Below are 19223 nucleotides of genomic sequence, written 5' to 3' on the forward strand. Positions count from 1 at the left end.
GGTTTCAAGAACTTGTACCATGGAAAACTATGGCTGTGTGACTTTTCACCAAAATACCTGTAGATGCGTCAAAGTTCCAAAAACGAAACAGCTGCAAAGTTGGAAATCAAAGAGATGCAACACTCCTGAGACCTTGGGGAGGCAATGCAACAGTCCCGCTGTACGCAGAGGAAGGGTTGCCTTGAATCCAGTCTGTATTGGGAGTGATGCGTCGATTCTTCATGACAGTTTCTGGTTCGCATGTGATGCGTCTGAAGAACTTGCCGCACAGGTACGATGCGTGGATATCCGGGTACGTCACGGATCGATGCAGCAGCGGCGAGCAGCGATGCATCAGTCATCTTCAGCCGTGACCCCTTGATGTGTCAATCCTTGCAGCAGCGACATACGCTGTGTCTGTTTTCGCAGCGGCGCCTCGATGTGTGGAAATTTTTCTCGCACTGTGAAGGTGCGTCAAAAAAACAGCTGCAAGAAGAGCGATGCGTCGATTTCTGTAGCCCTTTAAATTTCTTCTTTCTTCCAGCTTCCAAACAGCAGCAACAACCTCCAGAAGCCCAAAACTGTCACAGGCTTCTCTTACCAGGTCACAACTCACAGCAACAGAGTTCAGGACAGGAGGTCACCACACACAGGCCCTTGGAGATCTCCATCAAGTAGGGGACACAGCACACAGCAACGTCCTTCTCCTTTCCTTAGCAGAAACAGCAACTGCAGGCCAACCCCACACAGCAAAGGCAAAGTACTTTTCCTTAGTCTCCCCAGCTCTTCTCCTTGGCAAAGGTTCCTCTTGAATTCCAGGAATGATCTAAAGTCTTGGGTTTTTGGTTTGGTACTTATAACCCACAATGTCTTTGTTCTCTTTGTGCAGGGGGCTCTGAGCCCAGTCCAGACCAGTTCTGCCTTCACTGGGGCAGCATGACCACAGGAGATGGAGACAGCATTGTGCAAGGGAGGCAGACTCCTTTCAGGTGCCAGGAAAATCTCCTCCCACCACTCTACATGCAGCCAGGGTCTATTCAGCTAAGGGCTGAGTCATCCAGGAAGGGCAAGGCACACCTCAAACACCCCCCCCGAGGCTGTCTATAGGGAATGCACATCCTCTGTCCCTATCACACTGAAACCAGACAGTCAATACACAAACGGGCAGAGTCACACAGGAGGGTTGAGAAAGAAAATAGCCACTTTCTAAAAGAGGTATTTTTAAACACACAATTTGAAAACCACCTTTACTAAAAAGATGTGTTATTAAATCCTGAGTTCAGGGATACCAAACTCCAACTTTCTATCTTATCCCTTTGGGAAGATATGCTTGTAAAATGTTACAAAGCATTCCCTATTCTGTGCAATGGGGCAAGATAGCCTTTCAATAGTGAAAAACAAAATTGGCTGTATATCATTATCAGGACATGTTACACATGCCAGTCAATGTCCTACTTTCATATACACTGCACCCTGCCCAGGGGGGTACCATGGCCCTACCATAGGGGTGTCCTATTTGTAGAAAAAGGGACGGGTAGGGTCTGGCAAGTGAGTGCACTTGCCAAGTCGACAAGGCAGTTAGCAAACTGCGCACAGGCACCCTAGTGGCAGGCCTGAGACATCTTTTCAGGGCTGTTCATGTGGGTGGCACAACCAGTGCTGCAGGCCCACTAGTAGCATTTGATTTACCAGCCCTGGCACACCCAGTGAACTTTACTAGGGACCTACTGGTAAAACAGATACGCTAATATGAGAGAACCAATCACAATACCAATTTACATAGGGAGCACTCGCACTTTGACACTAATCAGCAGTGGCAAACTGCCCAAAGCATCTAAGCCAGAAAAAATTAAATCCAGCACAGCATCACAAACACAGGGGGGAGAGGCAAAAAGTCAGGAAAAACCATGTCATAGATGCCAGGTCTAACAGTATAATTTACAGTTTGACTTGCAAGCCATCAAACTGCTGGTGTTGGGGAGGCAGTGCTTCAGCCACTCCCACTGTGACCGGCCAACCAAAATTAAAGTGTTCTGCATTATCAGCAGACATTTATCCCCCACCCCCTGATGTCATTGATTGCAGCCTCTTAGGGGGACAAAATGTGGCTGCAAGTCTTCACCATGCCAGCATTGTCAACAGTCATTTCTTATGTTATTTTCAAACACAGACCACAAACTGAGAGTCCAACTAATGTCCAGCATCCCCCAGGAGACTTCTATGAGCACATAGAGGCATTTTTGGAGGTTTTAGTTTTTTAAACCAGGAATTTCTAGAGGGAAATCACAATGGCAAGAGCAGTCACCATACACTGGCGCACCCCTGTGATGCCATTTCAAGTGTTGTTAAACCCAGAACAAGAGTTTTCCTGATACCAGCAGCTCTACCATTAGAAAATAAATCCTTGCATTCTGAATAATGTGGTGGAATCGAGAGGCATGTAAGGGGAATATCCACCAATATATGATGGATATCTCATTAACGTTATTTTTTTCAATCAATGAATCCTCTTTGTTCTTCCTTTTCAACGCCTAGACTAGGTTACCTTGTGGTGTCTCTTTCACATTTATCGTGCATAGTTAAAATTCCATGGCTTGGCCACAGGTAACAGTTCTATTCCAAAAATAGTTTATTACTTTAGCTATTAAAAAACAAATTATCAAACCGAATATTTAAGGAAAAAACTGTGTTGCACAATTACATCTGTTGCTTTAGAATTAAATAACATAGAAAACAAGATCAATGGGGCATAGAGGGTAATGGGGGAAAAAAGTAGAGGGGATTGAATGCAGGTTGGGTCTCAGCAGACCGGCCAAGTAGGGACGACTACAGGGGACACCAGAAAGTCAGAGTCAACAAACCGGTAGGGTTATTCTGCCTCACTCTACAGGATATGGTCATATCCTTGGGGAGTTGCCCTGGTCCCATTGGTCAGCAGTGACCTCCTGCTTGACCCAGAGAACTTGGAATAAGTATCTGAGAGGGGCAGAGTGACTCAGATCTGCTGCTTGAAACTTAAGAAAGCAAGAAGTTGCGGTGCAAATTCTATGGTTTACCCTCTGAAGACTGCACCAGCTGAAACTACAGCCCTGTGCATTACCTTGCTGGAAAATAACTAAAGAGTGGACTCCCTGCAAGCTACAGGTTAACAGAGCTCACATGGAACATTACCACCAAGGATCCTCAACATGAAAAACTACCAGTGGATTTGTAAGGGTTTTGTCCAAGTGGATTGTGGGAACTGAAGTTCTCAACTTTCAAGGACCCTCTTGGAGCTTCCAGAACTTTGAAGTGAGTTTGAGACACTTTAGGACCCCTTGGGAAACTTCAGGAAGAAGTTCCAGAAGTTTGGAGAACTTTGGAGCAACTTTGGAAAAAAGCTCCATAGGGGGACTGAGTCTACCTGGTCAGCCAAGCCGCCAGCCATCCAGGTTTGTCCCGCTAAAAGCTCTATAGGTCTGACTTCCAGAATTTGACCGGGAGTAGAAGAAATCCTTGGCCGGTGAACCCTCACGGAATCCGGCGTGGTGAAGAGCATTGAGGGACTCAGCGAGAAAAAGCTCCAGAAAAGTTTCTTAGTCCGAAGGTAAAAACTGTGGGGCATATTATCAAGGGGGTTTATCTCCGCTTTTTTGGCTTTAAAAGCCAAGAAAGCGGAGATAAAATTATCTCCCTATTACCTAGCTGTCGCTAACACCAATTAGCGACAGCTAGTAGGAGATAGCGACCATCTTGGGCCCCACTCTGCATGTCAGTGATATTTATCGTAATGACATGCAAAGTTGGCGTGCCAAGATGTTAGCGACTGGAAACAGTCGCTAACATCGCTATCTCCTATTACCAACTTTTGGAGATATTCGCATAAGCGCGAATATCTCCAAAAGCTAACACCTGCCCCTGAGCAGTTCTTAGCCATGTTATCCAATGGTAGGTGGATAACATGGCTAAGAGCATTAGCTCGGTAATGCATGAATATCGCTGACTTTTCAGCGATATTCATGCATTTCGGCTGATTTTTATCGCTTAGGAGATAAACCTTGATAATAGCAAGCTTCCTAAGTGATAAAAATCACCGCAGCTCGGCGATAAAAATATCACCGCTAAACCAACATAGCGATAATTATCACTAGTTGTTGGTAATATGCCCGTGTGACCAGGACCTACTATGGTGGTAGCCGCTCAGGGTTACATCGCGCTCGGCCTGAAACTTTGACTTTGAGCCAGTCTATCGTGACCAGTTATCCCAACATGGTGCTATAAGTTTCTAAGTGGAATATAATGCTAAATCTTTGAAAATTCATATCTCCGGTTCCCTACATTGAATATTTGTAGTTTTGGTGTCACTTTAAAGATACAAATATTTCCATTTGTTAATAATTGGTGCAGGATTTTTATTATGTGTTGTGTCTTAATTATTGACTGAATTGGTGTTTTTAAGTGCTTTACATACCTGTATTTGAAGTTAAGCCTGCCTGCTCGCCTGCCTGCTCGCAGCCAAGCTACCAAGGGTTGAGCACTTGCCCTTTGTGTCCTCTTCCCCCTGCACCAGCGCGCGGAATTAGCGCGACGCTTGCTGTCTCCACTGATTTTCGGGTGAAGGCATTATTTTATCCTTATTTTTAAAAACAATTAGATTGCACTCACCCAATTTAGCGCTGCCTTCCCCCAGAGGGTCCAGCCGATTTTAGGGATGTTCTACCTGGGGCACGGGCGGAGTTACTGCGGTGGCCATCTTGGGTAGGGCTATCCTCCCTTGGGGCGAGAGTCACCAGTATAAAAACAAACGGCAATGGCTCTGCGCAGCGGACGCGTTCAGCGGGCGTGCCGTATTCGCGCTGGAGTCAAGCCAGAGTCCAGCCCGTCTGCGCCCGTCTGCGACAGACCGGGGCGCGGGGCGAGTCTTCCTAGTCCTCCGATGACATCCGACGGGTGGGGACCAGCCAGGTTCAATATACAATATACTCAATAAGAGCTTCTGCTGCTACGCCCAAGTGTAGCAAATAGCTATGGTCACGTCTTTCAAGCTGATTTACTCCCTCCGTCATGCGGTTTCTGTGATCAGACCTTTCAACTCTTGAAGAACAACATACATGTAAATTCCAAACCGAACATGCTATTATTAAACTGCAGGTCGATGAAAAAACATAAACTCGAAATACATGATTTACTAACTATAAATAGTCCCGACCTGCTTTTTCTTACCGAGACGTGGATGGACGAAGATTCGTTTCCTGAAGTGCTCGAGGCCACCCCTCCTGGTTACTGTCTACTTCCATTAGATAGACATAAACAAAGAGGGGGGGGCTAGACCTTATTCATAAGTCTGAGTTGGAATGCACCTTAGTGAAAGCCCCTTTACTCATAGTGAGAGTGGCCTATTAACTATTAAAATAGGGCCGAGAAATGTCATTAATGGTCTGTTGGTGTACCGCCCGCCTGGAGTAGCTGGACAGTTTGGTAATCAGCTTTTAGACTACATTACTCAGCCAGCTCTCCAATACAAAATAATCATCATTTTAGGTGATCTAAACCTTCATTTTGATTATAGGGAATGCAAGGAGGCACAGGATGTGGCGGCAGCACTGACATCGTTGGGGCTTAATCTACAATCCACTGCCCCCTCACAACAACTTGGCCATCTTTTGGATCCCATCTTTGCTAACTGGGAGGGCATTACAGTCTTCCCTCCGGTTAGAATAATTTGGTCAGATTACTTTATTATCCCGTTCTTTGTAGATAATACCCCTCTAGAAAACAGACTTTTTAAACCCCCTTCCCTGAAACGAAGAAACTGGAAAACTTTTAACCAAGAAGCATTCAGATGTGCACTACAAAAAAATCCCCCTCCGCAAAGTAACTCTCTTCAGGAGGCTTGGAAGAACTATGAAAAATGGATGTCCACTGCTCTGGACGAGATAGCTCCTTGGACATCCAAGCCCCCTGCTAGGCAATCCAAAACCGCTCCCTGGTTTTCGGAAAAACTTAAACTTTCCAGAGCCAGATGCAAAACTCTAGAGCGCAGCTGGAGAAAACACTATAATATTGATGATAAATTATTGTACAAAAGTGAATTGAATAAATACCATAAATTGGTGAGATCCGAAAAAAGCTGCCACCTTAAAAGCAGAATTGACTTAGTGGATAACCCCACTAGAGAACTTTTCACTATCTATAGAGAGCTCACGGTCCCAACCAGACTTGAAGCTCAAGACACCTCTTCGAAAGAACTGTGCAACTCTATTGCCGATTTTTTCGTAAGCAAGATCGATAAAATCCATGCCACCTTTACGAAGGATGAGACCTATCCGAGTAAACATGCAGTAGCCAAAAACATCTATATGGGGATTTCTGGTCTCACTTGTTTTATTACACCTGAGAAGCAAGAGTTATGAAGCATCGCCAACAGCATACAATCTGGCTCACCGAGCGATGTTTGCCTGCCGGCTCGCTGTAAAGGAGTCATGGAGACCACAATAATCGACCAGATCAGCCTTATTGTGTCGCTCTCTTTTCAAGAATGTCAGGTATTAGATGCTTGGAAAACTGCCCAGGTAATCCCAATTAAAAAGAAGGCCAACATTCACATCTCCCAATTTCAAAACCTCCGTCCTATTTCCCTCCTCCCCTTCTATGCAAAGATTGTGGAAAAAGTAGTGAATAGGCAGCTCATGAGTTATCTGGAGGAACATTCTCTCCTGCACCCCACACAATCGGGTTTTAGAGCTGGATACTCTACAGAGTCAGCCCTACTCTTTTCCACCAAGGGCCTAAGGCGCATAGTGGACGAAGGAGAGACAGCAGCGTTGGTTCTATTAGACCTAAGTGCAGCCTTTGACACCGTGCTGCACTCAACGCTGCTGTCTCGGCTGTCTGACATGGGAGTAAAGGGACAAGCTCTTGCTTGGATAGAGTCCTTCTTGGTCAACAGGAGCTTTCAGATGCACTGCCCCCCCTTTAAATCCTCTCTCAGGAAGGCAAGCCATGGGGTTCCTCAGGGCTCGAGTTTGAGCCCAACTTTGTTCAATATCTATATGGAACCCCTGGCTCGCATAGTTGAGACATTTGGGGTGGGCATTGTCAGCTACGCTGAAGACACCCAATTGATGTTCAAACTCACGCCCGACCACAGAGAAGATGCCACCAATTTTTCCAACTGTCTTTCATCTGTGGCAGCTTGGATGAATAGCAACTGCCTACGCCTTAATTGCGATAAAACCGAGCTGCTGGTGGTAGGGAAATCACCTTCAGCATGGTCACACATGTGGTGGCCTGCGGAACTAGTCAATCCGCCCTGTCCTGTGGTTTCGGTGCGTAATCTGGGCATAATACTTGACTCAGACCTTTCATACAAGTCTCAAGTCAGTAAAGTAACAGCTAGGTGCTTCAGCGTACTGAAATTTCTCCGGAAGGTCTTAGACCTCCTTTCCATGGACTCCAGGAAGACCATTGTCCACGCTTTAGTAACCCCCCATCTTGACTATGGGAATGCTCTGCTTTTAGGTTTGAGCAAAAAAGGACTTCACCAACTCCAGTGTGCTCAGAATGCCGCAGCGCGCCTTGTGCTCAAACTTCCTCGCAGAGCTTCAGGGAAATCTGCTCTGTCCAAACTCCACTGGCTCCCTATCAAGGAGCGAATTAAATTTAAGTCCCTCTGCTTTGCTCATCGAATTGCCCATGGCACTGGGCCAGGCTATTTACATAGCCTTCTCACAATACATCGCCCCACTAGGAACCTGTGATCTTCTGGAATGATGATGTTCAAACTTCCCAAAATCACCAGAGCTAGGATGGGAGGTTGTTCGTTATACCTGGCTGCCAAGTGTTGGAACGAGCTCCTGCGCGAGCTCCGGATGGAACCCTCTGAAATCAGGTTCCGGGGAAAACTTAAAACTTTTCTCTTTCCACATACATAATCCCTACTGCTTCTCCCGCCCCTTTCTGGCTCACCCTTGTTCTTTCCTTTGAGCTATTTTGCAGTATTTAGCACGGGGACACACTGTTTTTGGGTAACCAGGCGCTTTATAAATGGTTTTATTATTATTATTATTATTCATGGGAATAATTTTCTAAGACCTATTCTGAGCCCTATACTGTGTTATTGGCCTTATTGGCAGTGGCAGACCTACATTTGCCTCTACCAATAATCCACTTTCCAACACCCTTCTTTGGAGATTTTCCACATATAACGCTGCTCACAAATATTAGTATTTTTGGTTCAAGTCATTTAGAAACAAGGCACCATGTAAAAGTCTAGATATATTTTGCATAAAAGAAAGAAATTCATTTCAAGCTTATTGCCATAATCTCCTTGTTATCTTTTTAGCAGAAAGAAGAAGTAGTGCTTACTGAGGACGAAGAGGCTATCAAATCTTATCTATCAACTAATGAGCCCTTGCCAGCAGAAGTACTAGATCCAATTGTTTCTCCATGGTGGACAAATGAACCTTTCCGGTAAGCCTCATTTCTAAAATACACTTTTGCTTTGTTCAAGAAGAGAAATAAATATTAGCAGTACTTTAATGTGGGGGGGCGTGGCTGGCTGCCTAAGATGGCGGTTGTGCTCCGATAGAGCTCCGGACCTCCTGGAGGGAATAACTTATCCTGTGCCGTCGCACTGCCTACTGCTGGACCGGAACGTGGGTCCCGGGTCGCTGGAGCCCCCGTGTACTGAAAAATTCTCCGATCGACCTGGAAGATGGTGAGCTGCTGGAGCTACAGCCCGAGACCATCCTGACACGAACGCGGGTGGAGTTTGGGCCCTGCTGCAAGGCGCGATCCTGCGCGCTGCTTGGACGGCTGTGGCTGCCCCGGCCTGAAACTGGACACTGGCCAGGCAAAACAAGAACGCCCTGGCTCTGGTTACCGCTATCCTGCCTGCCCATCGACCGCCGCCGGGGAGCGGCTACACCGCGTGGAGGACCCCGGCATGAGTTGAAGTGCCGGCGTGCGCGGTCGTGCCGGGATCGTTGCCCTGGAATGGAGTACTGAGCTGCGAATTACAAACATTGCACGTGGGACGGGGTGAGGGCACCACGATTATCCCTGGTGCTGCGCCGTGGAGAGGGTCCAGACTGTGGCCTACCTGCTGGCGGGTGCGGACGGAGACCGGGCCTGTGTTACAACCGAGCCCGCACCTGATACAGACAGCGGCAGGTGCCGCAGCGCGGATCCACCGACGCTCCCCCGCATCGCCAAAGCGCCGGCACGCTGCGGGAGCCCCTGGTGTGGGGCCGCGGCTGACCGTGCGGCTCGGAGGTGGTGCCTCCCTGGAGTTAGAAGCTGGGCGAAGTTGCAGAATAACGGCAGTGGAGTAGCAATGAGGCGGTAAGCCCATTCCTGGATTGATGTGGGGAATAGAGACAGGGTGCGCTCCCGCACTTGCTTTGGCGCCTTAGCCCCGAGATTGCTGGAGAAACTACTATGCCTAGGGGGGAACTTAATCCATGGTGGAAGGACAGGCTAGGTTGCTACGGACTTCTGCCACAGACCTTGAGGGAGTGTCGGCGCATTGCTGTTGGGGTCCAGACTGGGACGGTTCCCTCCCCCCCCCCCCCCCCCCCCACGGTATAGAATGACTCTGTACACGCTGCCTTTCTTATTTGCGTCCCCCCCCCTGCCTTTCCGGTGCGGACGGTCTGCATCTACCGGAGGGAACCAAGTGTAGTCCTCCTACGATACGTACCATAGCGTACCTATAGAGACATGCACACAGGCTGGCCTTGGACTAATGTGGTACACCAATAGTTATCCTTGTTAGAACATCTGGGCCCACCTGGCTGATCGCAATGTGGAACCGACTCCCACACCCCTGTGGGTAGTCGGACTGAATGGTGGTCGTGTGGATGAGATGGCCTTGCAGGCTGCCGGACGGAGGGGGGCTCTGGCACAGTTTCCCCCCCTTTGAGGAGTGCCTTCTCGTGGGATCGCTGGGTCTCCACTACGGCACTTGCCCTGGCATCCACTAGTTGGGAACCGGAGTCGTGGGTATACCACTGCCTAGAGCATCACAAACACTCCTCCTGAAATCCACGGAAACGAGCTGGGACTGAACTTGGCCTAGGGTCCGCAACATGGGCAGGAATCGGACGAAGATGCTGGAGGTCCAACAAGGGACTGACCCCCCACCCCATGGGACTGAACTCACTAGTCGTCCCCCCTCTTCGGAAACAGCTTCAAGGAATCGTACTGACGGAACACCTGATATACTAGACCTTACACTTAAAGAGATCCGGGACTCTCGGTCGGCGCTCAAGCTGCAGATAGGGACTCTTACCACTGGGCTGATGCTACTCAGGGCGGACCATGGCAAGCTAGCTGACACAGTTAAAGAGCACGGACAATCTATCGCTGACCTCACCCCCAAGGTCGCGGACCACTCATCGACTATCAAAGAGCTACAACAACAGATGACGTGCTTATGGATAGGTTGGAGGATGCGGAGGGCAGGAATAGACGCAATAATGTACGCGTTATTGGTCTGCCGGAACGCATCGAGGGGAGTAGGGCAGCAGAATTCATGGAACAATGGTTCAGAAACCACATAGCCCCTGAGGGCCTCTCCCCATATTTCCGAGTTGAAAGAGCCCATAGGATCCCGACTGGCCAGCCCAGACCCGACGCACTACCCCACCCCCTGATAGTTAAAATCCTAACTTACAGGGACCGCAACACACTACTCCAGAACCCGAGGGAAAAGTCGCTCATCCAATTCCAAAATCATCGTATATCATTGTACCCCGACTACACCGTTTTAGTGCAGAGACAGAGATGGTCTTATTTTATTTATTTTTATTTTGAAGGTCTTATATAGCTCCTGCGTGCTGCTTGGACGGCTGTGGCTGCCCCGGCCTGAAACTGGACCCTGGCCAGGCAAAACAAGAACGCCCTGGCTCTGGTTACCGCTATCCTGCCTGCCCATCGACCGCCGCCGGGGAGCGGTTACACCGCGTGGAGGACCCCGGCATGAGTTGAAGTGCCGGCGTGCGCGGTCGTGCCGGGATCGTTGCCCTGGAATGAAGTACTGAGCTGCGAATTACAAACATTGCACGTGGGACGGGGTGAGGGCACCACGATTATCCCTGGTGCTGCGCCGTGGAGAGGGTCCAGACTGTGGCCTACCTGCTGGCGGGTGCGGACGGAGACCGGGCCTGTGTTACAACCGAGCCCGCACCTGATACAGACAGCGGCAGGTGCCGCAGCGCGGGCTCGTACCCGCGACTGAATACCACTGCGGCCCCCCGGCCTCTGCCCCCTACGGATCCACCGGCGCCCTCGGCCTCTGCTCATGCGGATCCACCGACGCTCCCCGCATCGCCAAAGCGCCGGCACGCTGCGGGAGCCCCTGGTGTGGGGCCGCGGCTGACCGTGCGGCTCGGAGGTGGTGCCTCCCTGGAGTTAGAAGCTGGGCGAAGTTGCAGAATAACGGCAGTGGAGTAGCAATGAGGCGGTAAGCCCATTCCTGGATTGATGTGGGGAATAGAGACAGGGTGCGCTCCCGCACTTGCTTTGGCGCCTTAGCCCCGAGATTGCTGGAGAAACTACTATGCCTAGGGGGGAACTTAATCCATGGTGGAAGGACAGGCTAGGTTGCTACGGACTTCTGCCACAGACCTTGAGGGAGTGTCGGTGCATTGCTGTTGGGGTCCAGACTGGGACGGTTCCCTCTCCCCCCCCCCACGGTATAGAATGACTCTGTACACGCTGCCTTTCTTATTTGCGCCCCCCCCCTGCCTTTCCGGTGCGGACGGTCTGCATCTACCGGAGGGAACCAACAGCCTGATTCATCATTCTCCCCTTTTGCGAGCCCCTAATAGCGATTCATAACGAATCGCTATTAAGGACTTGCAAAACGGGATTCATGTAGGAATTGCAATAATTATTGCGATTCCTACATGTTCCTTATTTGCGATTAGCTAATTGCTAATCGCTATTAAGGAATAACTCCCCATGCATTCCTATGGGCCTATAGGCCCATAGGAATGCATGGGGAGTTATTCCTTATTTGCGATTAGCAATTAGCTAATCGCAAATAAGGATGCGATTTCAAGGGTGCAGGGGTGTCCAAAGGACACCCTGTAGCGCCCCTGAAATGTAATCTACATTGGTGTTGCGCACACACATGTCCAAAGGACATGTGTGTGTGTAACATGCAACTTAGAAAAATGCATTTAAATGCATTTTTCTAAGTTTTTGCTATTTACCGAGAGGTCTGACCTCTCGGTAAATAGCGGCCCAAAATTGCCATTTCGCAATTTTAAAATGCTTCATGAATTGCATTTAAGGAATCTCAAATAGAGATTCCTTAAATTCAATTCTTCGCAAATGTGCGAATTCTTAAATAGCGAAATTTGCATTTGGGATGAGGAATCCCAAATGCAAAAATTGCACTCGCAAAAGGCAAGATTCTGAGAATCTTGCCCTTTGCGAGTGCAATTTAGCTTGATGAATCAGACGGCAAGTGTAGTCCTCCTACGATACGTACCATAGCGTACCTATAGAGACATGCACACAGGCTGGCCTTGGACTAATGTGGTACACCAATAGTTATCCTTGTTAGAACATCTGGGCCCACCTGGCTGATCGCAATGTGGAACCGACTCCCACACCCCTGTGGGTAGTCGGACTGAATGGTGGTCGTGTGGATGAGATGGCCTTGCAGGCTGCCGGACGGAGGGGGGCTCTGGCACAGTTTCCCCCCCTTTGAGGAGTGCCTTCTCGTGGGATCGCTGGGTCTCCACTACGGCACTTGCCCTGGCATCCACTAGTTGGGAACCAGAGTCGTGGGTATACCACTGCCTAGAGCATCACAAACACTCCTCCTGAAATCCACGGAAACGAGCTGGGACTGAACTTGGCCTAGGGTCCGCAACATGGGCAGGAATCGGACGAAGATGCTGGAGGTCCAACAAGGGACTGACCCCCCACCCCATGGGACTGAACTCACTAGTCGTCCCCCCTCTCCGGAAACAGCTTCAAGGAATCGTACTGAAGGAACACCTGATATACTAGACCTTACACTTAAAGAGATCCGGGACTCTCGGTCGGTGCTCAAGCTGCAGATAGGGACTCTTACCACTGGGCTGATGCTATTCAGGGCGGACCATGGCAAGCTAGCTGACACAGTTAAAGAGCACGGACAATCTATCGCTGACCTCACCCCCAAGGTCGCGGACCACTCATCGACTATCAAAGAGCTACAACAACAGATGACGTGCTTATGGATAGGGTGGTGGATGCGGAGGGCAGGAATAGACGCAATAATGTACGCGTTATTGGTCTGCCGGAACGCATCGAGGGGAGTAGGGCAGCAGAATTCATGGAACAATGGTTCAGAAACCACATAGCCCCTGAGGGCCTCTCCCCATATTTCTGAGTTGAAAGAGCCCATAGGATCCCGACTGGCCAGCCCAGACCCGACGCACTACCCCACCCCCTGATAGTTAAAATCCTAACTTACAGGGACCGCAACACACTACTCCAGAAGTCGAGGGAAAAGTCGCTCATCCAATTCCAAAATCATCGTATATCAATGTACCCCGACTACGCCGTTTTAGTGCAGAGACAGAGATGGTCTTATTTTATTTATTTTTATTTTGAAGGTCTTATATAGCTCGAACAAGATCCTTGCGGCTATCAGAACGCTTTAAATTCAATCAGGGTGGGTATACAAACAAATAAATGTAGGTACAACAAAGATACACAATACATAGTGCAGGATACAGGAACAACATAAAACCTTTGCATTAGGTCGCGAGTAGCGTGCATACCTAGAACAACTGGGAGAAACCTTGTCAAAGTAGGTGTTAATGGAAAGGAGGAGCTTGGACCCAGCGATACCTTGGTCTATGAGTGGGTGAGTTTCGCCATGAGGAACGCTTTCACTTCCTTTTTGAAAGAGGCGGTAGAGGCATTTAGTCTAGTTTCCCGGGGCAGTGAGTTCCAGATCCTGGGCGCCATCCCCGAGAAAGTTTGTTTATAAGTTTTCTTCCTGTTGAATCTTTGGGGTTTCAATATCAGGTTTTCAGCGTTTCTTGAGGCTCTTGTCCCACCCGAGGTCATCAACTTCTGAGCGAGGTAACTGGGTGCTTTGTAGTGCAAGGCCTTATGGGTCATGCATGCTATTTTTAGGTGAATTCTGGCTTCGAACGGTAGCCAATTCAAGGCTTTTAAGTCTGGGGAAATATGGGAGCTTTTCTTAGAACCAGTGATGAGTCTTGCTGCTGCATTTATTGAGGCTCTTAGGGGTGCTGTTGTCACTTTAGAGAGGCCACACAAAGAAACACTTCCGTACCCCACCCTCGGGATAACTAGCGCTTGAACTGCCAACTTGAAATTGTTTGCTGGTAAAAATGGTTTCAGCTTCCTCAGTGTGTTTATATGGAAGTTTGCTCCCTTTGTGGCATTACTAATGTGTTTCAGCATAGTTAGGTTGCTGTCCAAAGTTATGCCTAGGGATTTAGCGGAGTCTACAATGTTAGGTTGAACGTTGAATGCAGTAACATGTTTGATCAGGTCTTGCATCATGGGTACTTTTGTGGGTGGGGCTATAAGGAGGAATTCGTTTTTTTGAGCGTTCAATTGGAGATGGTTTCTGCCAACCAAATCTGGGTGTTCTTGAGCGTTGTATTGAGTACTTTAATGTCTTCTAAGGACTGAATCTTGTGATAGAGTTGTGTTTCGTCAGCATACATATGATATTGAACGTTAGACGCATGAAGCAATTCAGTGATGGGTTCCCGGAAGAGGTTAAACAATGTCGGAGATAGTGAGGATCCTTGTGGGACCCCAGCGTGGCTGGTACTGGATTGGACAGACAACTGTTAAACTTGTATTTTTGCGTTCGAAAGCGCAACTCAAATATGCTTTACTGTATCCTGCCCGGCTGAAAGTTATCCACAACAAAAAGAGTCACTTCTTCGAAAGCCCGCTGGATGCTGAAGTGTGGATGGAAGTCATGTGTATTGGTTCTAGCCAATTCAGCCCCTCGGACCTTTCTTCACAGGAATCAGGTGTCCTTCCGAAACGGACCTCTCATCGATCTCAGACCTCCAAGAGGAACAGCAGAGGCGCTGGACCCTCACTGGAACAACAACGGCATGATCAGGAGGGAGCCATTGCCGTCGCTGGTGCCTTCCGTGAAGACCCCAACAAACTCCATACGGATTCAGATAATAGCAAGCTACACTCAGACTCTGACCCTAGCATAATTCTTTTCCCCACGATCACACCATGGGCAGCTGATGATAAAATTGATGACTGATCGGGGATGAGGAGTTAATTAGACTCTGAGAACTCCTATAATGATGACATACGGACAGGGCGGAATCCACGCCCTGGAGCCTGGCATATCCTTTTTTCTACTTGATCAATATGGGTCCTGTGCATGTTATTATTATGACTTGTACTGTTTTCTAATGTAAATGCCTAAAAGATTTGGTACAACAATATAGATTATGCAGCCTTATATAGTACAAATTGGGTTGAACTCTTGTGGGGCCCCCCAGGGGAAAGGTCCCGTTGAGCCGTCGGATCACGGACATTTGTAAGAGTAGGACCACGTCTATGGACAGCTACCCCCTATTGGCGTATGCACCGTTATTTGTTATGCATTGTTTGTACGATGTTGTTGGGCACAGCGAAGTTTGTGCGCGGCGCCAAGTCATGTTGATGTTTTTGGGGGAGAGGTACTTCCGGCCTGCTGTGATATATTGCCCCACGTGTGGGTGAACCTCACACTACGCACAGGAACATGCCAAGAACTGTTAGTACGGTAGGGTCTTATAATTTACTTACTTGGAATGTACGAGGGTTGGGGGCAGTCCAGAAACATCATTGCATGCATTCTTATCTCCTCAGACATAAGACACAGATCGCATTTCTCCAGGAATCCCACTTGACCGAGTCTGGGACTCAAAAAATGTGCAAAGTATGGAGGGGGCAGATTTACTCTACTAATTACTCTGCTTTTGCTAGAGGTGCCACGATCTGGGTGCGCCACAGGGTCCCCTTCCTGGAGCAAGAACGCAGGGTTGATGACCAAGGAAGGTATATTCTGCTGAAAGGCACATTAGACGGCTCCTTGGTGGTCCTCGAGAGCGTCTATGCGCCCAATTTTGAACAAGAGCATTTTTTACACCGCTTGGGAGTGGCACCAGTGTCAAGTCAAGTCAAGTCAAAATGTATGTTTATTATGACCATAGTCTTTAAACAAAGCAGTGAGCATAACGCAATAAGGGGTATATACAATAAATACCTATGCTTATTTTTAAAAATGTTCTTCTTTAAAAAGCAATTCTACATTTCATTTTCAGATGTACAAAGTCCACACTCTAAAATACTAACTACCAGTAAAAAATTACAAATACCTTAAAACTTGTTTATAAATGTTAAAACCTATTCACTTTCTTACCACCATTACAATTTCAGTCAGTTAAAATTCATACAGTACTACATTTTTTCCTTGGTTTTTAGTGCACTCAGGGCCACCTTTCGGAATTTCCCTAGGGCAATTACAATATCAATAAAGGGTATTTCTGTTAGAAGGCTGGCTGCCTGCAACCTTGTTTTTATTCCATATTTTAGGAAAACCGGGCGCAGCCATAGTTTTCTCTGCTCTAGGAGTAACAGACAGTCGAACAGAAAATGCGGCCAGTCTCCCTTGGTTCCCAACTTACACTTGCAGCGGCCTTCTTGATCTAACATTTTAGATTTGAGCTCCTTGTTTATTATCCACGGGTTAATCCCAATTCGACACCTCAGGATCTCTTGCCTAAACCCGCGGTTAGGTAATCTATCAAGGTAGGGGAACCAATTTTCGTTGGACCAAGCATTTAGCATATGCGCCACTGATTTTTTCTTTGATAGATAGCCTATATCAATCGTTTTAGAAATGTCCTTCCCCCTTTGCTTCAGCTCCCCTTTGGTACTAAGGACCTGAAGCGTTTCCTGGTCCCAATCGATCTCTAATGAGTTACAGATTCCTTTTAGTTTGTCCCTACAGGCCTTTGCCCATTTTAGCTCGCTTCTCAGTATTTCATTGCGACACCAATGTGCTACTTTTTGGCTTTCGGGGTCTTCCAATCTCTTCCAAAATCTAATCACAGCCATCTGGGTTTGTATTTTCCAGGATTTTGTGCCTGTTTCTATCCTGGTGGCTTGTATCATCGAAGCTTGTGGAAGGGATAAGAGCCTTTTTAAGCAATTCCCCTCTATCACGTCCCAGGATCCCTTACCGCTCAAATAAAGGATAGAACCCACCTTATCCTTAATTACTTGCCCCCAGTTTTCTCTGTGGAGTTCTTTTATTATAGTGAGTAGATCATTGGGCATCTTCAACCTCTCTAATAACTCCCATAGGCAGGCCCGATCCACCGAGTCAAAGGCTGCTCTGAAGTCGACAAAACAGCAGCATAACTTGCCGTTCTGTTCTGTCGACTTCATCGCCATCGCCCATAGCGCAAATCCGTGGTCTATTGTAGAGTGGCCTGCTCTGAATCCACCTTGTTCTGTGGGTATTATTTGAAACTCATCTACCCATGCATTCAATTGTTTCAGCACAATTTTAGAGAACACTTTCTCGCCTATATCTAGCAGATTGATTAGTCGGTAGTTTTGTGGCTCCTCTTTACTCCCTTTCTTGTGAATTGGCCTTATTATGGCCCCCTTCCAGGTTGGTGGCATTACCCCTTCTTTTAGGACTACCAGGAACATCTTGGCAAGAAATCTTGCCCACCATTTAACCTCGGATTTCAAAATTATAGCAGGAAGATTGTCCGGACCTGCTGCCCGAGTTAACTTAAGTTCTCTTATTGTGAGCTCAACTTGTTCTTCATTGAATTGAAGTAATAGGTCATCTGAGAATTCTTGCCATATTTTAGACTCCACCTCCTCTCTAGGAGTCCTTACCCCGTACAGGTCCCTTATGTACCCTTCCCATGCAGCCTCACTCTCCACACAGTTCATTTCTCCATCTGATGTTCCCGCTACAGACTTTACTAATCTCCAAAATTGCCTAAGATTTTTATTCTCTATGGCTTCTAGTAATTCTAACCAACATTTTTCTTTATATACCCTTTTTGCATTGGTTACCATTATCTTGAATTCTTTTTTCTGCTTAACTAGCTGGCCCTGTCTCTCTAGTGTAAAGTTCTTTTTTTGTCTTCTTTGTATTGCACGTATCTCCTTTTTCTTATTTTGGCACACCATAGAAAACCCTTTACATTGCTTTATTTGTTTACCCCTTGTGAGTTGGTTCCCTTTTAGTTTTATCTTTAGGCATTGGACCACCTCTTCTAATTTCCTTATGAACCATTCCAATTTTTTATTCTCACAGTTTTCTGGAACTATTTTTATTTGCATGGCCTTCAATTTTTCCATATATTCCTCGGCTAGACGTGTCGTCACCCGTTTGGGATACTCGACCTCCTGGGTGATCACCCTTTCTCTCTGTAGTTCCCTTCCCCCTGCTATTATTATATACAGGAGTTTGTGATCACTCACTTCTTTTTGTTCTAACCTAAAATCCCTGATCTGGGTGAAATTCCAGGCCTGCAGGAATATATAATCAATTGGGCATTTCTGTTGCCCTTGGATGAATGTCTTTCCTGCTGGGGAGTCAGTCTCTATTCTCCCATTTACACAATGAAAGCCCCTACCTCCTAGGATGTGTACTAAACCAAGGTCTTGTTTCGAGATTTCCCCGATTGGGAACTTAGCCGGGTTTATTCCATACACCTCTAACTGTTCCCTATTCCATAGGTCTGCCTTTTTAGGATTTAGTTTATGGTTAAAATCCCCCATTCTTATTATTGTCTCTGCGGGATATTTTTCTAGAGTACTGTCTACATCCTCTTTAAAACACTTCATTTCCCTTTCATACTCCTCCCTGTTATCCCACTGCATGTATACATTCATTAAAATCATCAATTTATACTTCTGTTCCACCTTCATAAGTTCAATTCTGCATGATTGTACCCATTTACATTTTGTATTCAACATTTCAATATCTCTCATAACTTTTGTTGATATCAAAGTCAGCAGCCCCCCCGAGGGCCGTCCATGATTTTTCTTTATGGCTGGCTGCTGTATCTGGACGTATCCGTCAAATGTAGGGGTATTGTCGCATAGCCAGGTCTCTTGCAGGCAGGCAATGTCCACTTTATTTATAACTTCCTTTATGTACTCACGTTTTTGCTCATTGCCTAGCCCGTTTATATTCCAGGTTAAGAGACCTAAATCTTGCGACA

At 47.4% G+C, this 19223-nt stretch overlaps 1 protein-coding gene across 3 annotated transcripts in view; it reads left to right on the top strand.

Moving 5' to 3' along the window:
* AK9 (adenylate kinase 9) overlaps window positions 1–19223 on the top strand; it is a 1394796-nt gene that overhangs the window by 959095 nt on the left and 416478 nt on the right. For all 3 annotated transcript variants that reach the window (XM_086926806.1, XM_086926808.1, XM_086926807.1), the window contains exon 30: window positions 8303–8430. In XM_086926806.1, the coding sequence (XP_086782932.1) occupies window positions 8303–8430 (128 nt within the window). The remainder of the gene's footprint in view (window positions 1–8302; window positions 8431–19223) is intronic.

Source organism: Lissotriton vulgaris, chromosome 6, assembly GCF_964263255.1.
Source record: "Lissotriton vulgaris chromosome 6, aLisVul1.2, whole genome shotgun sequence".
Taxonomy (NCBI): domain Eukaryota; kingdom Metazoa; phylum Chordata; class Amphibia; order Caudata; family Salamandridae; genus Lissotriton; species Lissotriton vulgaris.